At 38.0% G+C, this 24,731-nt stretch overlaps 1 protein-coding gene across 1 annotated transcript in view; it reads right to left on the minus strand.

Moving 5' to 3' along the window:
• epha6 (eph receptor A6) overlaps positions 1-24,731 on the minus strand; it is a 181,038-nt gene that overhangs the window by 17,491 nt on the left and 138,816 nt on the right. The window contains exons 6-8 of the mRNA XM_036563446.1: positions 5,105-5,229; positions 1,804-1,966; positions 1,538-1,646 (exon numbers count right to left, since the gene is read on the minus strand). Of these exons, the coding sequence (XP_036419339.1) occupies positions 1,538-1,646; positions 1,804-1,966; positions 5,105-5,229 (397 nt within the window). The remainder of the gene's footprint in view (positions 1-1,537; positions 1,647-1,803; positions 1,967-5,104; positions 5,230-24,731) is intronic.

Here is a 24,731-nt window from a genome sequence, read left to right on the forward strand (position 1 = left end):
GTGTTTTGTCGGTTTGATGAGCGAACTACACATTGTTGGGCTACACGAATTACAGTGAATAGATGTGAGTTGTGTCATGCTGATAAAAATGTAGTTAAATAATATGGTAATTTACAAAATAAAACCTACCGCGATGATAAGATTTTAGGTCAGGTTCACAAGCTGAAAAAGCTAACAGGATACTGCTGGAGCTCATGAAAAATACATTAAATGGAGCTCTAGCTATGTTATGTATGGAAAATGGATTAAGGGATCATATGGTTATTGAGATAGAAGAAGAAAACTACGATGATACTGTTTTAAGATTCTTCTTGACTCGTTAAGCAGTAGCAGTCAAATGTTAACATGTGGTTGAACCACTTCTTCCATTGTGGCAAACAGTGCATGTGACGCCACTGGGGCTGAGAGTGCATCTGACTGAGAGTGCATGTCTGCAGATAGAGTCTATTGGGCTCATCGTGCTGAAGTGTTCTGTTCTAACATCATGGTTCCATGTCGCTGTTCCATGTCATGGTACTGAAACTGAAAGCAGCTTCCCTGAGTTATATGCAGAGCAAAGCATCACTGCATGAATGAGTGGCATGAACATGAACCTGAATGAAACTGCCAGCAAGCCAAGCCAGCACAACTTATAATATACATTATACCATGTACATTCCCAGTGCTTTGATGAACAAGTAAGTCACTTCTGCTGTGTCGGACATGGACATAAAGGGCTGTAATCATTTATTCTGTGTCCAATTGAACCCTCTTGATTTATTTGCGAGCTGTTGACGAGGGTCTGTTATCTGTCTCGGGCTGCTTCTCCGCCACGCTCTGTCTCCACATCATACACACACAGCGGGGAGCCCATTAGCCCTGGAGCGCTGCGAGTGGACGTGAGGACACTGAGACCACAGTGGCTGCCATAGTGTCACACAATGCTGATACAGTGTGTCAGTCTGAGAGGTCTGACTGAACCAAGCACACACACACACACACACACACACCACCACCACCACCACCACCACCATGCCACCATGTGCATTCTGACTAATTAGGCAGAATCACACTGAGCAGCCAATTGGAAAATAAGAAGGACAGCTTAACGGCCAATGGACCTATTAGGAAACGCATGGATGCATGGGGTAAGCAAACTTAAAGGCAATGAGAGAGAAAAAAGAAAGAGAGAGATTACAGGGATTAGAGAGATAAATAGGAACAGAAGAGTAAAACAGGGAATAAAGGAAAAAAATATAGGAGGGAAATGGAAAAAAAGAAAGAAAGAAAGAAAGAAAGAAAATGAAATAAAAAGAGATTCAAGATATAAACGAGAGGGATATAGAAAGTAAAAGGGTGTATGTGAAAATAGATAGATAGATAGATAGATAGATAGATAGATAGATAGATAAATAAATAAATAAATAAATAAATAAGACAAATTAGAGGGATATAGAGACTAAAAGGGTATAAGTGATGGGTGAGAAAGAAAGAAAGAAAGAAAGAAAGAAAGAAAGAAAGAAGGAAAGAGATGTGTCTGCTGTGTTGGTCTGCATACCTGCCAGTGATGAGGAGGAAGAGTGTGAGGATGACGAGCAGAGAGAAGCCCCCCACCGCTGCTGTAACAATCACCAACACCTGACCCTGATCAGAGACCTCCTCTGAGTCTGACACAGAGATGGAAAGAGAGTGAGAGATTAATCACTTTGCACAGAGTATCATCGTACAGTATATCTCAGTAAATAATAGTGTTACTCACGCTGATGTACAGCACTGTTTACAGTAATAAAAGAAGCTCCCTAAAGCACTGAAAAATAAGCTCACCCTCATCTCCTGTGGAGAACTCAAACTTGGGGCTGTAGCTGCTGTAGCCGGCCGCAGTGCGAGCACGCACATGGAAAACGTAAACAGTGGAAGGCTTGAGACCTGTTACAATCGCACTGGGAACTTTAGTACGGGTTGAGGAGTAACTCAACTGCTCCTGCTCCTGAGAGAGAGAGAGAGAGAGAGAGAGAGAGAGAGAGAGATAAAGACAACAACAATAACAGCAAAAATAAGTTTTATTTATGTAGCTCCTTTCTCTGACACAAAAATAGACAGCATAAATATCCAAGAATAAAACTACAATACAGACACTAAACAATAATACATTTCCAGGACAAATATGTCCATTTTTTTCTATTTATTTTTCTTCTATTTGTCAACTCATCTTTATCCCTTACAGTGAAACAGACTGTTTTTGTTACTGTGCCTTTAAGACAGATATATTTAAATGAACTCTGTTTTGATTGATTGCCTTGTATTGTGTTTTATTCAAAAGCAGTCCAGGCTAAAACATTCCTTTCAATATTCATGGGTTGGGATAAACTGCTGTAGTTTAAATGGGTGAATAAATGTAAATGTATTTTTTGTGGTTGATTTTTTTTTAAATTTTAAAACAAGCAGTTTTTGCAGCTTAGCTTCCATGTATGAACTGTATGGACTGGGGAGTGAATGGAACATTTTAAACTCTAACAATACTAGAATACAAACTCTTTTACCTCAAAAAGGAAGGAAAATTCTGTTTTCCATTATATGGGCCCTTTCAAAAATAGAAATATGAATAGCAAAGACGGCAAGATATAACTTTCAGAAAGAAAACAAAAAGTGTACAGAGATTATTCAGCATTTAAGGATGTATAGGAGCACTATATATAGTTTCATTAATCAAGTGGTGTTCCCGGGTAAAAATATATGTTTTGGTTTTTCAAAGGGCATTCCAAAGTTTGGGAGCAGTCAAAGTCTTCTTGCTCTAATGGAAGCATTTCCATTCAACTCTAAAAAAAAAATTATAACTGTCTGAAAGCACTGAAAATCAATCACTTCACAAAGTGAGACTCAATCATTGTGTACAGAGGAAAGAGTCGTACTGATACACCATTTCACTTAAGGCTAATCTTTCTTAGTCAGACAGTTTGTATATTTAACCTCTGCGACTCCATCATAGTCTGGAACATCCAAACAATGTTCACTTGAGCGCCACTGTAGTGTCCTCAGCTACTACTAACAAGTTCAGTGACCCAGAGAGAGAGAGAGAACGAGAGCACAGTGGGGTGCATTTGAACAACTAGAGAATTTACATGTTATTCATGATCCTCTGAGTACTAAGATGACCATTTTGCACTACAGTTAGCCCTTAAGGTGTTTACATGCACCTTAGCCACATTCATTTAAACTCAGTTTTTCACAATTCCTAACATTTAATCCTAGTAAACATTCCCTCTCTTGGGTCACTTAGGATCACTAATTTATTTTTTACATTAAGAATGTAAAATGTCAGAATAATACTAGAGACGATGATTTAGTTTGGCTTTTATTTCTTTCATCATATTCTCAGTGGCTCAGAAGTTTACATACACGTGGTTAGTGTTTGGTAGCATTGCTATTAAATTGTTTAACTTAGGTCAAACGTTTCAGGAAGCCTTCCACAAGCTTCTCACAATAAGTTGCTGGTATTTTGGCCCATTCCTCCTGACAGAACTGGTTTAACTGATTCAGGTTTGTAGGCGTCCTTGTGCGCACACACTTTTTCAGTTCTACCCATAAATTTTCTATGGAATTGAGGTCAGGGCTTTGTGATTGCCACTCCATTATCTTCAGTTTGTTGTCCTTAAACCATTTATGCTTGGGATCATTGTCCATTTGGAAGACCCATTTGCGCCCAAGCTTTAACGTTCTGGCTGATGTCTTGAGATGCAGCTTCAGTATCTCCACATAATTTTCCTCATAATGCCATCTGTTTTGAGAAGTGCATCAGTCCATCCTCCAGCAAACCACCCCCATAACATGATGGTACCACCCCCATGCTTCATGGTTGGGATGGTGTTCTTTGGCTTGCAAGCTTCCCCTGTTTTTCTCCATGCATAATGATGGTCATCATGGCCAAACGGTTCCATTTTTGTTTTATCAGACCAGAGGACATTTCTCCAAATAGTACAGTCTGTGTCCTGATGTGCAGTTGCAAACTGTAACCTGACATCTTTTTGGCAGTTTTGGAGCAGTGGCTTCTTCCTTGCTAAGCAGCCTTTCAGGTCATGCCGATATAGGAGGTGTTTTACTTTTGATATAAATATTTTTGTAGCTGTTTCCTCCAGCATCTTCACAAGGTCATTTTCTGCTGTTCTTGGATTGATCTGTATTTTTTGCATCAATGTACAAGATTTGTGGAAGTCCATAATTCTTTGGCTGATTTCTTTTGAAAGGCAAGTACTTGAAGGCAAGTAGGCCTTGATGGTAGTCCCTAAAATACTGCCACAGGAACACCTCCGCTTAACTCAAATGATGTCGATCAGCCTATCAGGAGCGTCTAAAGCCAAGATATAATTTTCTGGAATTTTCCAAGCTATTGAAAGTCACAGTCAACTTTGAGTATGTTAACCTCTGACCCACTGGAATTTTGATACAGTGAATTACAAGTGAAATAGTCTGTAAATATTGTAAGTCTGTAAATATTATAAATATTTACTGGAAAAATGCTTGTGTCATGTACAAATTAGATTTCCTAAACAACTTGCTAAAACTACAACTTGATAAAACTTTTAATGACTAAAAGTTTTAATGACTTCAACCGAAGTTTATGTAAACTTATGATTTCCACTGTATATTATACCCTTATTATTGAAGTGGTCCTTTAAAACTACAGTAACTCTTTTTGTTTTATGGTGATTCTTTGGTGTACAATAACCTTTTTGCTCTATGTAATATGATTTTTGAAAGATGATTACCATTTATTATGGTTACTGTTTTGTACTACAATTGCCCTTTTGTGACCTTGTTGGACTATGGTGACCCTTTTGTACTATGGTGTCCCTTTTGGTACAATGTAGTATCTACTATGATGACCCTTTTGTACTATGCTGACCCTTTTTCACTGTGGTGACAGTTTTGTTCTATGATGACCCTTTTGATCTATGGTAAACTACATGTAAATGACACTTTTGCATTGTGGTGGTCAACTACAGGAGCCCTTTGTATAATGGTGATACAGTGATATTTTCATTCTATGATAACCCAGAACCAATTTTGTGCTACCATGACCCCTTTTTGCCATGGTGACCCATCTGTACTATGGTGCTATGGTGTATACCTTCTCATAGTACTTGATCTCATAGTCGAGGATCGCAGCGTGGGGTTGATCGGCCTCCTGCCAGGAGAGTGCGATACTGTTCTGAGATGACCAGTCCTTCCTCACCATTCCTACCAGAGATGGGCCTGCAGGGCAGAGGTCAGTACAGCATTCAGACTCAAATAGCCTTTCATAATCAGATTTTATAGAGATATTATAGAGAGAATGACATTCAAGTGGCACAGAAATGCATAAAATGAAAAGAATAGCAGAAAGAGCTAAACTGTTTCAGTGTCATCCAGAGGATCACGTGTTCCAGACATAGATACACTGACTGATGAATGCTTATCTGGAGCTTCGAGTTTCTAATTGGGAATTACGAGTTGGAGGGCTGCTCAACCTAGCAGCCCTCAAAGTGCAGTAAAACAAGAAATTATAGAGCACTTTCTTCTTTTAAGCGCACTTTTGAGTTCCTATTTGTTTTCACAAGATGTTCTAAGAATGCCAAATAGAAGATATATTTTGATATAATCAAACTGCATGCTTTCATGTCATTTTCAGTGTTATTAATGATGAAGTGCTTAAGTTTGCCATAATGATTACCTAACTGGCTGATCACAGTTATTTAAGCTGATCGCAGTTATTCGCCACAGCTGTTAGCTTTCACAAAGATATGTTTATGTTACAACAAACTGAATAAGACTTGGGTTTGTTTCCATCAGTTGAGATACAAATACATGTAAATGAAAGATACCCGGAAACACATATACTGACACATATCATTAGTGTTACAAAAACAAGACAAAATTAAACAAAACTAAACAAAATGAATGCTATAACATATTTAGAGGGCAGCAGTGAGCAATGCTTGTTTATTTGAGCTCAAGCTGTTTCTGTCATTAGTTGAGAGCTACTAAGTATCAACAGAAGAACCATTTTAGTTACCTAAAGAGCCATGTTTGTAAATGAGATGTAATGTGAAGAACCTCTTAAAGGTATCAAGAAACTTCACATAATGTAAAAGTTCTGTACCAGTTGAAGGGCTCTTCGTAGAACCTTTACATTATGTAAAGGCTTTTTTTTTTTTATTCAAAAAGGCTTTTCACACTAATACATCTCATCATCTCATTTACGAAAATGGTTCTCTAAAGAACCATCTACTAAAAGGTTCTTCTGTGGAATGTGAAGATTTTTTTAACAGTGTACTCACACAGCAGACAAATAAGCATCAGTTTACTGTGAGGGTCCTTCTTTGTGGTTGCATGAATTAGGGGTGGGTGATATGGCAAAAATGCCATATCATGATACTTACAGACATTTTCACAATGCATGACATGTATTTTTTGGTATTTCAACAAAATGCACTTGTAGTGCCACATTCAAAACCTACCATCAAAAACTATGAATACAATGATTATTATTCAATTTTCGCACCCTACACTGCACTAAATCCAACTAAACAGACTTAACTATAGTTCCTTTATAGTAAAACATGCACTTGGTCAGTTTAAGTACTGACAATGTCCACTATATGCTCATAAATACATATTGTTTATCACAGTAACAAAAACTATCACAGTTCTATAACATTCCCCTTTTCGTATTCCACAAAAAGACCGGATATGAAGAGAAGAGATACACAAATATGGCTATAAACAGTTGCTATGTTGTACTAGGGGTTCTCACCGTCATTCCCCAGCCTTTCAGTTATTTGTCCACTATATATTTTTTCTAAAACGTCTTGTCATATAAGTATTTGTGCTCTGCCTCAAGCAAGATGAGCTGTTCTGCCGTCATGATGCACATTTGTTTGGACTGCAGCCATGATGATGGAGCTCTGATTGGTCAGCCTGATTTTAAACACATCCATACAGTTTGAAAATCTAACTGGCTCAGATTAAAAAATGTACAGAACATTTTCCTCTTCATTCATTTGCATGTGTTTGTTTACAAAACTGTACACCTGCTCTTTTACATCTGTACACTCTGTCAGACTGTGAACAGGCCTGAAAGCCTGACTTCAGGAAACAGCATCCGGTACATCAGCTACAGCACAGGAGTTCCAGAAAGGAGGTCTTCGCCGTTAGCCTCCCGCCCACAGGCCGAGGAGGAGCGCATCTCTAATTGAATCCTGCAGCAGATTAAACTGGCGGCTGAATGGCATTAGCGGGGCCTGATTGGATTTCTCTCAGGTAAATATTCACTCCGGAGGCTGCGGAGGCCGCCTGCAACGGTAATCACTACCTCTGTCATAGTAATCAATCTCTTACTGTTAAAACAGCCAGGAAAATATCAGGGCTGGGCAGAAAGGGGAAAGAGAGAGAGAGAGAGAGAAAGAGAAACCTAAAAAGAGTGTGAGAGAGAGAGAAAGAGAGAGAGACGTAGAAGGTAGGGTAGGGAAGGGAGGGCAAAGTGGGGAGTTTGGAGAGAAAGTGAGAAAAAAAGAAAGAATTAAAAATAGGGATGATAAATGAGAGAAAGGGGGAGGTGGATAACGAAAAGAAAGATGAGAAGAGAGATGGTAAAGCTGCTAGAGCAGCTGCAGACACATCTGCCCCCGCTGTCTGTGCTCCCCTGAAGCATCGATGGAATTGATTTGGAGAAACGTGATTGAACGGAGCTGCGAGAAAGTGAGACACAATAAAATACGACAAGCCGAGTTTCTTTTCACACACACGCACACACACACACTGTTTCTCCACACACACACATATACACAGAGAATCTGTATCTCTTTCACTGAATGTGGAGGTCAACTCTTGTCGAACTGTCCTTTTCTCCCTCGTTTGCTCTTTCTCACTCTCTTCACACAGACAAACACAAACACACACAGCAGCAGGGCTGCATAATGTGGACAATATCATACTGCTACATATTGCAAATTGCCTTGCAATCACCAATAAACACATTGACGAACCTGGATGCTACTAAATATACTACAATACGGACATTGCAATTGTCTGCTATATGCAAATAAGCCTCTCTAGCTAATGTTTGAATGCTTCATTATGAGCTGTGAGAACTCTGATTAATCAGACATCTGTTTACATGGGTATTTGGATCAGACAAGGCATTCACATGATCCTAAAAACATAAATGCATAAATCCTTTTGGTAAAACCAATGTAGGCCACACTTCTAGGGTTTAATAATGCATTTTTAATACATTTAAAGGCCAACTGCAACGATTTTTATATGTGCTTTGTAATTAGGTCAACATGAGTTAAGTATTTTTACTGCATTTCTCTAGTTTGACCCTTCAAGCCATTTGTGGTAGTGCAGGCTGAAGTTTAGCTGCTCATGTGAAGCTTTTTGATACCACTGATTACAAGATTCTATTCCACCAACTGGAAAACTGGGTTGGCCTCTCAGGTACAGTTTTAGAATGGTTTGAATCTTGTGCAATGAATAGACAGTTCTATAGAAATCATTAATCAAAATATTTCCTGTGAAGCCCAAGGTTGAATTTTAGGGCCTTTGCTATTCTCTTTGTACATGTTACCTCTAGGTGATGTTGTTAGGAAATATGATATAAATTTTCATAGCTATGCTGATGACTTGCATTATACATTTCCATTCCTTGTGAAAAATCAAAACTCTGTACAGGCTCAGATATTTCTCAGTGGATGTCACAAAATTACAACTAAATGGAAAAAAAAAAAAAACTTGAAATACTGATCTTTGGTACTTAAAATTCAGAAAAAGCTGTTTTAGCAGAAGCTCAGTTCTTTTGCTTTGTAGTACAAAACTTGGGTGTAATCTTAGATTCTGAGCTCTGTTTTATCCCACATGTAAAGACAGTCACTAAAGTGGCTTTTTATCATTGAGAAATGCTCAGCCTTTTCTATCTCAGATAAATTTGTTCAAGCATTTGTTACAAGCAGACTTGATTACTGTAATGCTCTTCTTACTGGGTCCCTTACGAAAACAATACATCCCTTACAACTTGCACAAAATGCAGGAGCACAGACCCTAACAAAAACAAAAAAGAGAGCTCATATCACCCGAAATGCACTGGCTGCCTGTATCTTTTAGGATAGATTTTAAAGTTCTCATTTTTAATGCCTTAAATGGCCAGCAGCCAAAGTTCACTTCTATAATCTGAGAATAGCTCAGCCAGTTTGCATGGACGTCCCTATAGTTACTGAATAAGAAGCCTTAGTATGTAATCAGCCTGGGATTTTGAGGGGTTAAAGCTCTAAATTGTTGAGCACCCACTTATCTCACAGAATGTCTGTCTGTTTAAGTTCCAACGTGTGATATTAGATCTGCAGATACTGAACTTCTGTTTACCTTCCATTAAACAGAGGAAATATACCCTTTTCAGTTATCCTGCTTCTAAACTGTGGAACTCATTTCCACCTTTTATTAGACAGTCAAGTGCGCACTTTTAAGAAACATTTAAAAATATATCTCTTTAATTTAGCATTTAAAAGCATTTAATTCTACATCTCTTTTGGTATTTATCTTTTTTATTTTGATCTGTATCATTGAGTAATACATTTAAATCATATAAGGCATATTTTCTTCTATTACTGTTAAGCATGTTGAGCTGCCTCTGGTATCTATCTATCTATCTATCTATCTATCTATCTAGCTAGCTAGCTAGCTATCTAGGTATCTGTCTGTCTGTCTGTCTGTCTGTCTGTTGATACTTGGATATAATCTGTGATTGTAGCCCTCTCATTCAAATTCAGGACATTATAAAACATCAGTGATTAGTTTGAGGCTTATCTGCATATTGCAGACTGTAGTACCAGTACTGTAAAGGCAATCATTGTGGTGTATTAAACAAACTATATATTGTGCAGCTACTTAGCAGGTACCTCCCTATCTCTTCCTCTTTGCCTCTCTGAACTCTTAACATGGACACAGTGTCATTTACGCAAGGCACCAAAAGCTATTTCACCCTTGTGGAGAATCATCAACCTGCTAAATGTGAGCGAGCAAGTATGTGAGACAGTTACAAGCTAGGCCCACGGTGGTTCATATCTAAACAAAAGCACTTTGAAACTTTTTTGGTACTTTTCAGAACCATTTTTGCTAAGAGTATAGTCTTATGGGCTTTAGTTGAACCCTTAGTTGTCAATTGTTTATTGCTGGCAATAAGAAAAGCATAGTGCAATTTCATATTATTGTTTCTTACTTATACTTTATATAAACAAATGGAGAAATTCTGCTGAAAGTGAAGATTTAAACATTCAATAAATACCACATTTGTGTTTGAACGTGGAAGAGGAGATATTTTATTATGATTAGAATTTAATGAGAAGTTACTGTGAGTTCAGTGTTGTACTGTGGAGAGAAAAACCTCCTTTATATTTTTACCACGTTTTGCATATTTCTTGATATGGAAACTAATGAAAAAGGCGGAAGAACGTATCAACTGAGAATGTAAATAGAATGTAAATCTAATTATTACATAACTGACAATGTTATTATGTAACTATTTGATTAAATTTTAAGAGTGTAAACAACAGCAATAGCTTTGAACTTCTAAGTATTAAATGCATGGTCTCCTCCACACTACGTGCTTGCTGTGCGTGCCTCTGGAACACCATGCTCTGAAATGTGTGGGAACACTATTTGACTAGGCCTCCATGCTGCACTGTTCTCTTTGCTTTCACTCAGTAAACACGTAAAGAAGTATTACTCCAAAACCTGTCACAGTCAAGATGGCTAATAATTTATTGAAGGCAGCAGGTAAACGCACTACATCACACCCCAACTCCAGGAAGCTTGCGTTTACACAGAAATATTTAACACACTCAGAGCTGCTGCAGGCCAGGCTGCACCTTCATAAATAATGAAAGCTCCTCAAGCCTCTATTTGCAAAAGTACAGGCTGAGTAAGAATGGCAGAGCAGAGGAAAGGACACAGTTCAATAGAACTCAAAGTTTGCCTGCCCCTGGACTCAGTGGGACAGAGATGTTTGATCAGGCACTGTGATCTAGGATAGGAGTGTGTGTTTGTGTGTGGGTAAAGCTGTGAGATAAATTTAGACTTCATATTGATACTGTCTAACTCACTCAAAAAGCGGTTAGGTTCTGAAGGACACCACGAACTCTGACCACCACCATGAAGAGTCTAACAACAACATCAAGATACATCTGCCAAGTTTATTATTACATAACAACATGCAATGCACATTATTGCATAAAAATCTGAATCCATTTATTTCAGTTATAGCCAAAATAGTCATTAAGTACAGAAAACATTTTAGTCTTTAGTGTGTTCACTATTTGCCTCACTATTACAGCTTGCATTTTTTTCAGGAGTCTTGCTTTCAGTCGTTCAAAGAAATCTGCAGAAATATTTTTCCACACCTCCAAAGTTCAGTCTTAGACGTTGGTTGGATTTTCTGCTTCTCACAATACAAATAGTTCCAAACACCTTAACTGCTGGTCTGGACTCAACATTAATCCATTGTTCTGAAAACATCAGCAGCTTCTTTTTTCTTCCTTTTTGTCAGTAAAAGCTTCTTGTCAGCTACACATCCTTTCAGACTTATAGTGTTGAGTTGTCTTCTCACAGTGGAAGGATGGACAGAAACACCTGTAGATGTTTTCAGATCTGAAGAGTGGAGCTTGATTTTCTCCTCTCTCTCAAAGATAAAAGCTTTAAGTGCTGTTTATCTGATGGTGACAGTTTTGGTGGTCTACCAGGTCTTACCCTTGTCACTCTGTCTTTTTAATATATATATAAATATTCTAGTTTTTAGGTGAAGAAGTAGACATAGGATAGACCATGATTTCTGGTGACGACTGGAAATAGCTACTCTGTGGCAGATGCACTAACCCCCACTATGAGGGTGGTTTCTGACTTTTGCTATAAAACTGTAAAACCTGGTTTGTTGCAGATACATGTAAAAATGATTCTAATATGGTGCTAATATTCCATATGTTTCAGGCAATTGAAGGAAGCTGTAAATATGAAAAAATCTTGATTATGAACAGAGCTGTGGTGATTCATTAATGCTTAAGAAAGCTGAACTTCCCATAAAATTAAAGCCCACAATGCCTCATATTCAAGAAGCATTACTGATGAAAAATATATTCATAGTAGTTTTATGGCAAGAAATAACATTTATCATAGAAAAGAACCATTTGCATTATTTAACCATCCAAAAGGCTCTTTCAGTTGTCATGGTTCTATATATAACCTTGCCTTTACTAAGGAATATTTGAAGAACCTCTTTTAAACACGCAGTGTATGTTTTCTAAACTAGACATTTAAAGGAATAGTTTAGCAAACATCCCCCTTACTTGACTGTAATCAATTAATCAAGCTATGTTTGGTGCCTGTAGTTTGCTTTGGTACTGCATTGGAGCTTAGAGCCTAATGTAACTAGCAGGTCTTTAAAGCTAATACCTCATCAGCAAGCGTCATGCAAACTGTAAGCATAAATCATTCCACACGTACCTTAAACTGTGTTGAGTTGTTAAGTAATACCAAATAGACTTGCTTTTGTGACTTCTAATACTGTATGAGATACTGCTACCAAAAAAATAAAAAAATAAAAATCAGTATTAACAGCTTTACTGAGGCCTGAATTTGCATAAGGCATAGGGAAGTCCTTTAAGATTACAACTGGACATAGTTTGAGGACATAGTTTAATGCAAGTCTGTGGTCATTTAGGTATGCAGCTTGTAAGTGTGAGTTTTGGTCATGCTTTTGTTCATTTGTCTGAAGTTTGCTCCTTTAGTTATAAACTGGAGCTACAAGGCTAAGTTAGATAGCAAGTAACTAAAGCTAATACCTCACCAATGAGCATAATGCAAACTACATGCCTAAGTCATTAAATACCTACTTCAAACTGTGTTGAGTTGTAAAGAAACCTCATTTACAAAAATGAAAAAGTATACTAGCTAAAACTGTATTTATAGCACTACTAAAACGTGAATTTTGTCTGTACCTTTGTTAATTTTCATACGCAATATTATGTTGCTACACAAGCAAGTTTAATTGAGCTTACTGGACATGGTTTGAGGCAAGATTTTTAGTGTCTGAAGTCTGCATCTTTAGTTTTGAGCTAGAGCTTTAAGGCTAATGTAGGAAACAAGTAATTGAAGCTTATACCCCACCAACTGTGCAAACTGCCCGCCTAGAGCATTGAACACTTACTTACTTTAAACCTTTAAATGCCACGGCGCACCGGTGGGCCCAAAGTTTTATTGCACACTTTTATAATCTAAGAATAGCTCAGCCAGTTTGCATTTAAGTCTCTGTAGTTACTGAATAATAATCCTTAGTAGGCAATATGCCTGGGATTTTAAGGTTAAACTGTGTTCAGTTGTTAAGTTATATCCAATAGACTTTTCTGACACTGTATGGCATACTGTGATCAATAAAAATGGGCAAACATATGCTAGCTGAAACTGTATTAACCACAATACTGAAGCCTGAATTTACATAAGAAGGTCTATTTAAGATTACACAACAACTGGACACAGTTTGAGGCCTTGTAGTTAATTGCAAAACTAAAGAAGCGAAAATTGTGGATGGCAAATGTGTCTTGGCTGACGGACTAAGAGGAATTTTTGCCAAAGTAATTGCCTAGCACTTTTCCTAGACCTTTATCTGACTTAAAGCATCCAAAAGTTGTGAGTGTAAGTTTAATGGGAAAACATTGAGTACTTCTTTATATAAACAATGTTAGTTAGTATGCAATGGGCTGTGCGTGCACTTTATCAAAACGTCAAAGTGCAACCAGCTGAACTGAACATTACAGTGGAAAAGTGAAGACCAAATCGAGTAAACAGGTGTTGGCCTAACGGGCAAAGCTGCTAGCACACACACATATGTGCGTGCATACACACATACCTTCATCAAGGCGAAACAAGAATGAGGTGCTAATGGAAAGTCATTACGTGAGATTTGACCCGCATTTGAATTTTAATTAGCTAGCCCACTCCCCTAAAGGACTCTTCCATTGACTCCTTCAAAGAAATCAATTCAGACTCTTTTACGGATGCTACACAGGGCCTGAACGATGGGCTTGCCCCATAATCAGCAATCATACCGCACTGAGCAAAGCAATCAGCAAAGCCAGAGAGAGGATAATTGGATGTTCCTTGTTTTTTGAAGAGTAAATTTACGCCGCACTTTCTTATGATGCGGAGATGGTGGTAAAATGACTGTCAAGAGAGATGTAATCTTTGTGCATGTGCGAGGCGGTAAGAATGCACACATATGCATACGTAGACACACACACAGTCATACAGTCTTCACACAGTCTTTCACCTCTGTTGCTATATAGGGGACATGCATATGGAATGTGTCCTCACATCTCTTTATTTTTTGAGTTTTCAAAAGCAACACTTCATCTCCCTGTTCACTCACCTCTGCTTCTGAGGCAACTTTCATCCCCACTTTTTCTGAACTGCAGCCACTTGTTTTCATCCCAACGTCTGGGATAAATGCGTAGTGTCTTTCTGACTCCACTACGGCTTTAGGATGAGCCGCATACTCGATCGAGTGGTTCTTTACAATAGTGAAATACACACTGAACCTGAAGTTCCTCAGACCCGGTAATGGAGGGGAGTATGAATCCCAGATGTACATACATTCAGCACAAATTGACCTTTATTCATCAAAGTATGGTCAAATCAGATCACAATATCGGTGCACACAGTTATTGATTCATTTCATCTTTGGCGTATCTGTATGATCAAACTCACGTCTGGTAGGATTGCACGTAAATTTGAGTGTAATAGTTTAACAAACTGATTTTTTTTTTGTTTAACAAGCAAAAACTATTATCAATATCATCTACTATACCAATCAAAAGAATACAAATAGAAAATAACAATACTAATAATTTTTGCACATGGTAATCCAGTACAAAAGTAGATGTACTTAATTTAAATGCACGCTGGCATCAACAAATGCTGCAGCTATTATATGTTCTATTTAAATACACATCACACTGTGCAAAAAATGAAAACTGCAATAAAACAGTGTTTAAATGCGTTATTTTAGGCAAACAATCACTCTCACAATCACATCATTCCATTAATTAAAATGTTTTGTTTATTTCACATTTTATTCTGTCTAACTGTCGTAACTGTAACACTATATCGTAGTGGGAGAGCCATGCACTCCACCTACGAGCACAACCATTGGTTCACAAGCCACTGAATGCTCTCATTTTATTGGCTCCATATTGAAACATATGCCTGAGTTAGGGCATCCAAATAATATGTAAATAAGATGCTATTAGGCTGGTGCTTGATTTCACGCACTGAAGCTAATTCATCATTTGCTCTCAAATCTCTGCTCAGTTCCACCTCGAAGGGTTTCATGAATCAGACACACAATATTGTGTACATAATTAAAAGCAGTTATATCTGAGCTCTTTTTACAGAACTTTAATGATAAAGGGACAAAGGGCTTTGATGTGACAGATGAGTTTTCAATGTATCTGAAATTAATGTTCAGTTTACTGAGGCTGAAGACAATCAAGTAAACTGCCCATGGGACCACTCACGAACTGCACTCCGCTTGGGAGGAGCAGGATTTAAAAGGTGTGGTAAAACAATGGAGAAAATGCAAGCTCACTATGAAGAGACAGCGGTGTTAATAAGTGAAGTTCTTTCTCACTGAAACTTTCTAGAGGGGTGTTAATCTAGTCTGTCTCAAAAGCAGAATTTGGGAAACAGTGAGCACAAATCGCTGCTGCATCAAATCATGCTTTGTGCTGCATCTTCTTATGCATGTATATGTGGCCTTAAGAGTTAAAATAGTGTTATCAAGTTGGTTAATGTCAAATTGAGGCCTGTGCATTTATCTAGCTGGTATCTCTGCTACCACTGTTAAAGAAAGTCACCCAATAATATGATCTGGAACACTAATGCAAATTTATGGCTGGTGTACTGGCCAGTGCTAGTTGTCTAAATTTAAACTGATTGGAATATATTTAACCAGCCAAATTTCCAAAATCCACACTCATTTTTGCACAGAGAAATGCATGCACATGCTGTACATCAGTGGTCACCAACCCTGGTTCTAGAGATCTACCTTCTTGCAGAATCTTATTCCAACCAAAATCTGCCACACCTGCTCCACTAATTCACTTCTTCAGAAGTCCTTACTTGGCTGGATCAGATACATAAGTGTTAGGTAAGAGTGTTTTAGATGCAGGATACTGCATGTACTTTTTGCATAAACTGCACATTAAGGCTTGTAATGCTAGCTTTGTCTCTTAAAACATGGGTAGAATGTGTCTGATTTGTGTTTGAAACTGGAGCAGAAGGCTTAGTGCATCTATTCCTGAGACTTGCATTAACTGAGCAAGAGTTCTGATCTAAAATAATGTACCTCCTACTTCTAGTCATTACAGGTAAGCCTGTCCATTCAGCAGCTGTTTTGGCAACTTCCGTGGGTAGTTGTTTCCAGTACAAGATCAGGATGCTATCTGCCTAAATGAGGAGATATCTATGAAGTTCAATTTGAAGTTCAAAGACAAGTTAACATTTCAGAAAAAAAGCATTTCATTAGGTAAAATCTGACAAAAAATGGTGTAATAATGTATGGCTGTTGTACATATGCAAACCTCCACAACAAAAAGGGCAAACAACATCAACCTTCTTTATGAGTGCCTTTCATGGATTCTCAACTGCTAATATCTCTGGACTGGTAACATCAGTCAACAAAGACACCAAGCTATTAGCACCAAAACATATTTGAGTGCTAATGCCACCCACTTGTGGAGAATCTTCAGCCTGCTAAACAAGACTGAGTGCCTGAGTAGTGGACTGACTGAATTTCAAGCCAGTTCCATGTGATGCTTGGCATCTAAAAATCAGTCAGGATTGTCACAAGGACAGCAATGCCCTAATTCTACGCTAGCATTAATAGTATGATAAGCCTGTATTTTTTCCCAATTACACCTTCACCAACAAAGCATTTGGCTCTTTTTATTGAAGGGTAGGACTCCCCATACTAAAACAGCCATGTTGAGATTTATAAACTAGTGAACTACTTCTTCCTCTGATAAAACCTCTGCCCAAACCTTGGTCACTCCAAAAAATGGCCCAGAAAATGCTTTCCTGTTCTAAAAGGCTTTATAAACATGCTTGCAGAATTGCGACCTACTCAGTACTGCTCTTGCTTTGCACCTGTACTAATGCATCACCAAAACCACTGCTAATCATTAATAAAAGCTAGTTTGGGCCAGTTGTTTTTCTCAGCTTTCATCCGTTATTAGCCACATGAGCGTTTTTGCATGACATGACTCCTTTAAAGCATCTCCCCCCTCTTTTGTATTAAGCACTGTCAGAGCTGTAAATGCTAGCCTGGAACTTCTGGAGGAGAGAACCTTTATCTCACATAAAGGAAATCTTTCAACCAAAAATGCTTACGTTGCTAACAGTGAAAGAAAGCTAGCAGGGTCAATTAGCATGATGTAATTTGCATAATGCTAACTGGAGCCTTTCATTCATTGCTTAGCCACATTAGGCATTTTTGATCGACCTAAATAAGCCTGTGCCAAACACACTGAGAGGAGAAAATCCACTCAATGCTTAAAAAAGGCAAACTACTCTAAATGGGCATCATTCATTTTACAGCTAAATACTTAAGAAACCAAGAACAATTAATTGATGAATGCAGCAGTAGTAGTAATGCATAGTCAATGGCATCACGCAATACAGTACATTACCATCCAGTGCACACGTGAAGGCTATATGCATATTGATTGTCTCATCATGTGTAAAGTTTGTGTGGATTGCATGTAGTGATTGATCTAGACCAAAATCTATATTGCACTGATTGGATAAAATGTCATTGTCACAGCCTACCAAATGATGTGTAAATCTCATTATTCAGTTGCACAATTAGTTTTCCGACAGATTTGTTCATTTAAGATTGCAAGAAAAGCAGTCAGTTGATTTCAGAGTTCATAATAGCATACTGCTTTCATCAACAAATTACAAATTAATGTGAGTGTATTAAAAAAAAAAGCTATGTTGCAATAAAATTTCCAGTACAATGACACTCTGTAAGGCACCGTAGATAGTCAGTCTCCTGGAGTGCTGCAGTCCAGAGGGATTTTGTTGTAAAACTAATTGAATACACCTGTGTTCTGCTTCTTCTTAATGAGCTCAGGTAGGTGTGTAGGACAAAAAAGTCTTCATATCTGGTTTAAAAGAATTGCCTACGTTTGCAATAGACATTTATAGAATAAAGGATTGGGCCACGTGAAGTTGTGCATTACAGTGATTTTACCACAGTTAAGGCCTGTTATTAGACACATGATAAAGCCTGCTTTACTGTGGTGAAATAACTGTAGCACAAATGTACTAATGTTCAATAAATATAAATTGACAATAATAATAATCACAATAAACATGAACTACACAATGGCTGGTGCAATACTACAGAAATCAACTGATTTGTGCAGTTTTATATAAATGTATGTCATAGAAACTGGCTCAGCCAACTGGATTTTAGGTCTGTCAGTGGTATAGAATGTAGACCATGACAGTGACCAAAATAGACCCCTTACACCCTCATAGCATTGTGATATATGGAGTGAACTATATTTTACTACAAACCTCAGTTCCAAAAAAAGTTGTGACAGGAGCATGTTTACCACTGCGTTTCATCACCTTAACACTAAGTGTTTGGGGCTGAAAGACACCAATTTACCCTGTTTTGAAAGCTGAATTTTTTGCCATTCTTCCGTGACACAAATCTTGAGTGGCACAACAAACAGGGCCTTTATTGTCATATTTTGTGCTTCATAATGCGCCGCACTTTTTCAGTGAGTGACAGGTCTGGACTGCAAGCAGGCCAGTCTAGCACCTGCGCTCTCTGAACACACAGCCATGCTGTTGTAACACGTGCACAGTGTGGTTTGCTATTGTCATGTGGAAATAAACTGGGATGTCCCAGGAAAAAAAAGGTTGTCTAGATGGCAGCATATGTTACTCCAGAATGTGTACATATCTTTTAATGTTAATGGTGCTTTCACAGATGTTCAAGTTACCCATGCCATGGGCCCTAATATATCCCCATACCATGACAGCCTGGCTTTTAAACTTCACACTAGTAACAGCCTGAACAGTCATTTTATTATTTGACCCAGGGAACACAATGTTCTTTACTTACATAAACAATCTGAAACACCACAATATATGTTTCCACCGCGCATCAGTCCATTTTAGATGAGCTTGAGCCCAGGGACATGTGTTTCTGGACATTGTTGACACATGGCTTCCGTTGTGCATAGTACAGTCTTAACTAGCATTTGTGAACCCTGTGTTCATTGACGAGAGTTTCTCAAAACATCTCAAAGCCCATGTGGTGATACCTTTCACAGAAACATGTATTTATTGTTTTTAATGCAATGCCATCTGAAGGATCAAAGGTCATGGGCATTCAGTTGTAGTTTTCAGCCTTGACTTTTAGGCACAGAGATTCCTCTGGATTCCTTGAATTTTTTTGATGATGTTATGTGCCTTGAGAGAGTGAAATACCTAAAATCCTTGCAGTTACTCATTGAAGGATGTTGTTCTTAAACTGGTAGCTTATTGATGATGCATTTTCACTTAAGTTGTAAGTCTCAACCTATCTTTGCCTATAAAAGTCTAGACCTTTCCTGGATGCTTCTCATATTTTTGAACGTTCCATAATATTCCTTCTTCAACTGTGACATTTTTTTATTTCGTTTTGCAGGCATCAACTTCAGTGTGAGCATTTTTTTAACGAGGGCAGGGGGCGTGGGGCGGGGGGGGTGGCCGGTTCAACATGCCCTTGTGCGCCCAAGGACTCTTTGGTCGGACTTTGTTCTGACTTTGTGGGGTCACTGGGAGGGTGGAGCAATGTAGTCACCCATTACTGACTGTGGACGCATCAGAGGCATGGCCATGTGGAGCAGCATTTCGCAGGGCCTCATGGGAGTGCTGTGGTCGCGTTAAGTGAGAGATTTTAAATTGTAAATAGTTGGATTGTACGGACATTAGTAGGCAGCAGTGGTTAATAAAATAATTGTACCCATGGAGGGTGGGCATTGTGTGTGTAAGCTGTCTACATGTGTCATGCTCCACACTGTACCCAAGCCTGTGTTTCATGCTGGGTTTAGTGCTGGTGGTGGGTCTCCCCTGCTGCATGTTAATAAAAGAGCATGCGTTTGAAGTACTTTGTTTTTTCACATCTTCTTCTATGCTGACGTCATAATATTTGCACTTTGTTTTGTTTACAAATCACTGATTTTTGTTTTTAATTTTTCATTTCACATACTGCCTGCAGATCTATGGTATAGTTAAGGTGTTTTGTAAGAAACAAAGTAAAGCCCCCTTAACCATGACAAAATAGCAGAACACCTTGAGTGGCTTGTTAGTTTTACAAAACAGTGACAACATACAGTGCGATAAAATACATATATGGTTAATAAATAATGCATAATATTCACAATAAAGTATTCTCTGCTACCAGTATGCTAAACAATAAGCATGGACTGTGCAATTGTTTTCATGATTTGGTGCATTAATAGGGAGTCAACTGATGTGTGTAGTCTTATATGTCTGTATATATTAAGTACTCTACAACCTGATTCAGCCAAATAGATTTTAGAACTAAAATTAGAATTACAGTGGTATAGAATTAGAATTACAGTGGTAGAGAATGTAGATTACTATATATTTAAGCAGTAGAACATGAGAGGGAGTGCGTTATCACACTCACCAAACGTATAGTCTCACCTTCAGATTCTGACCAAATCGGGCTGAGCCATAAAACTGCCGCAATATCAAGTTTAGCTCAGTTTTGTCAATTTTTGCCAGATCAATTTTAATGTTGTTTTGCTCCAGCCAGTCTGTAAAGCATCTTACAGGCCATTTTGTTTGGCAATTGGTATTCGGTTCATTTCTGGCTGATTCCAGGTTGTTTAGGTGTTCTTCTGTCACAGCTGCCAACTGAAAAGCTTGCTCAGTGGTAATGACAGTTTTGGAATTTAGTGTAGTCTCATGTCAAATGTGATCTTAAAAGTATCCATTTTCTGTTTGTAAGCAAAATAAAAAGTAAAAACGTTCAAATGGCTTGAGCATCTCCTACAGCTGTCAAAGTCTCAGCAGAGTGATACAATGTTTGTGAAAAAAACGACTTTGCCTTAACAGCATGGTTAGAACGCTTCTCAACCAATCAGAATATAGCCTATTTCATATATGTTCACAGTCTTTCACTGTATATTGGCAATGTGTGTGTGTGTGTGTGTGTGTGTGTGTTTACACATGGGGTCAGAGGGTCTTTAATTCGAGCCAGCCAGGCCTTGTTTCCACTTTACTAGCATTTCGGCAAATGCAATGAGGCATTATAACACAACACTCGCTGCTTAAACAGGCAGAGTGCAGGGCCATGGCAATCAATACTAATTCACCCTTTAATAGGCAAAGGGTAATTAACAAGACACAGGAAATTAGTGACTCACCACCAGCTCTCCAAGCCAAAGCTAGAAAGTGTTTACTGTACCGCAAATAAGCTACGGAACAATGGAGCAAGTGGAGCACCTTTATTGCCACTTTATTTGTGGGGAGAAAACATACTGTGGTGTCAAAGCGTGCTTTGGTCCCTGCTTTGCTCGTGCTCAAACGGGCTGTTGTTAAAACAGTAAGTAAAGGTTTTGGTTGTGTTTTCAAGTATGTGTCATTAATGCTTCCAGGTTATGTGAACTTTGGTCCAGTTTGGTTAGGTACTGTGTTTGGGAGTGTTAGCTTCATCTAGGTTTAAGTCCTGATTCTTAACCCCCGACGGGATTCTGTAGCAGGCTTAGTCCGTGCCAAAGATTTGTAAAGCGTATTTCCTCCCTCCGGAAATAGGAAAGATTTTCCTCTTTTGTACTCTGGCTGCCAGGTCAATTCTAAATAAAGCTGTGTTTTGAGTACAAATTTTTATTTTTTTTCTACATCATTTAAGCACAGCAGCTGTCCTTTACATCATGTTAAAATGTCATGACTAATAACCCAAATGGTCCAAAATTACTTTTATTTAAAGAAAATTTTTGCATCCTGTAAAATTACTATATTGGAGATACTTGTTTTTTTGGACAGTGAAAATATATTTTCAATAAGAAAATTATATTTTTATGAAATTTTGTCAGCCTTCCCTAAAACAACACTGTCACTTGAGAATAAGAGCAGAGCGATTTGATTCCATGCATTGTGTGACACAAACGTTTAATACCCAATTTAATACGCATGTTTTATCTTGGCAAGCAGATACAACCTGCAGCAACTGTTTTAGCCACAAGCAATTAGAAATGATGGTTATCATCTCTGCCTGCATTAATATAATGAGTTACCCTCTTAGATATCTAGAAGGAAACTAGCTTCATTAATTATTAAGTTATTAAGTTAAGTTATTAATTTGTTAACTAATTATTAATTAGTTAATGCAGTGTAGTTTTTAATGGGGTCATCTTTATGTTCCCCTGCCCTTGGTTTTCTCACAGAAATTTCCTGAACCGGCCCTATGTTCCCCAGGTCCCTGTGTTCCCTCTTTGTCATTTTCAGACACAGTGCTATATTCTCAGGGTCCTATATTTCCAGAATCCTACACTGCTTCATCAAATGTTTCATAGTAAATAGCTCAATGTTCCCATGTTTCCTCAATCATATTTACTCAATATGAATATTTCAATACTACTCAAATGTATACTTACAAATGTACATATTCTGGTTTCATATGTTCAAATAAAAAAAAAAAAATCAGAAATTGTGTTTATTTACATGCTGCTTCCAAATAGATTCCCTTATTAAAAAATAATCCAACTGAACACCACAAAACATCACCAAAGTTGGTATTTGTGCTTACAATGAAATCTTTGAGCATATATTCCATGACAACATCTACTCTCCATTTCATCATTTCAATATGATTTTTAACATGCTCTTCCAACTTGCATGACCTTGGACATCTCCATGATCTTAATCATGGCCTTGGAAAACCTTTCATAAGTTCCTCTAAAGAAGAGCTAAACATAGGGAACACAGAACCCTGGGAACATAGAGCTCTGGGAACACAGAACCTTGGGAACTCAGGACCCTGGGAACATACATATGCTCCCAGTTTTAATATACATTGGCTAGCTAGTGCTAATTACTTTTTGCTAGGACATTTTTTAATTATTTTTCAGTCCAGGTCATTAACAAACTAGCAACTGCAGAACTTATAGTGTAGTTCAACTTAGGACTTTTAATACTGGCTCAACACAAACACCAGCCACCTGCCACCTTGGCATCCATTTCCAAACAAAATCAGGCTGCTATTGTACAAAAAATGCAGGGCAGTTGTATGTATGTTTGTATACAGATTCCACTTTTGTTCCACGCAATGTTGAGAACAGAAATGTGTTAATTTTAATGCAGCCATCACAGAGCCAGTGTGCTCAATACTTCATAAAGAAAGAGCGTGAATCAAAAATTGATTTGACTCAGCTTGCCGCCAACAAGACACAAACAAAGACAAGGAGAGCATGAGAGAGTGAGGGAAAGAGAATAAAACGAGAGTGAGGTAGACAGAGGGGAATTAAAAAAAGAATAAGTTATTTCCGTGACTAATTGTGTTCCTTGATAAAATAAATTCGTCTTTTGCTGCAAAAAAGTAGACGCATCCCTCTCTGGGCCGCCCCGCCGAATCTTAATTACTATATCTATATGGGCCATTATGTGCCAACGCACGGCCTCATGGGATCAATTTGTATAATCTATAATTTTTCTCTTGGAGTGGTACCTGCTGCCAGAATGAAATAAATAACACTGAAAATGCAAAAAAAAGAAACAAAAATAACAGTAATAGATTCACGCCTCCCTCTCTCCCTGCGCTCCAAGCATAGACGGAAACATCAAGCTTTACTTTTTTTTTTTGCTAAAAGCCCACTTTAGATATGCAGTTATTTATTATGCTGAAGCCCTTAGGAAGTGCAATGCTTAGTCTGATCTGTTGTGAACTGTGAGTGTAGGATTGTCATTAATGAATTATAATGCAGCTTAAAGGAGGCAAGGTAGGGGCAAGGCAAACTGGAAGTGAACAATCTATAAACGCTATTGAGAAGGTAATAGTCTCAAGCCCTTTAGGTTTGAATATATATTGCTCTAATATAATCACAGGAGAGATACACTTCAATTCAGTGCTATGGGTTATACAATAGTTAAAGGCTTATAGACTGAATTAAAAGAATAGTTCCACCAAACATGCTGACACAGCTAAAAATGAAATGGAAGCTAGTAGCCGCTAAATTAGCATGATATAATATGTCTAATGTTAAATGGTGGCTATTCAATTTTTATTCATCGATAGCAACATCAGCATTCTGTTCCTTTAACCCCTTTAAATCCCAGGCTTATTGTATACTAAGGCTTATTATCCAGTAATTACAGGGACTTCAATGCAAACAGGCTAAGCTATTCTTAGATTATAGAAGTGTGTGATAAAACAACGGGCCCTGGCCATTTAATGGCTTAAAGAGCTCATATCCTACAAACCTACAATTTTCTCTGAGGTCTACTTATAATGTACCAATAGTTTTTAAACACCTCAGTGTCACTGCTGGATGAGAATAGTCCATCAACCAAAAATATCCATCCAACAGCGTCCTGTGACCACTGATAAAGTACTAGAGGATGACCAACACAAACTGTGCAGCAGCAGA

The sequence above is a fragment of the Colossoma macropomum genome, unplaced genomic scaffold (genome assembly GCF_904425465.1).
Source record: "Colossoma macropomum unplaced genomic scaffold, Colossoma_macropomum, whole genome shotgun sequence".
NCBI classification, from domain to species: domain Eukaryota; kingdom Metazoa; phylum Chordata; class Actinopteri; order Characiformes; family Serrasalmidae; genus Colossoma; species Colossoma macropomum.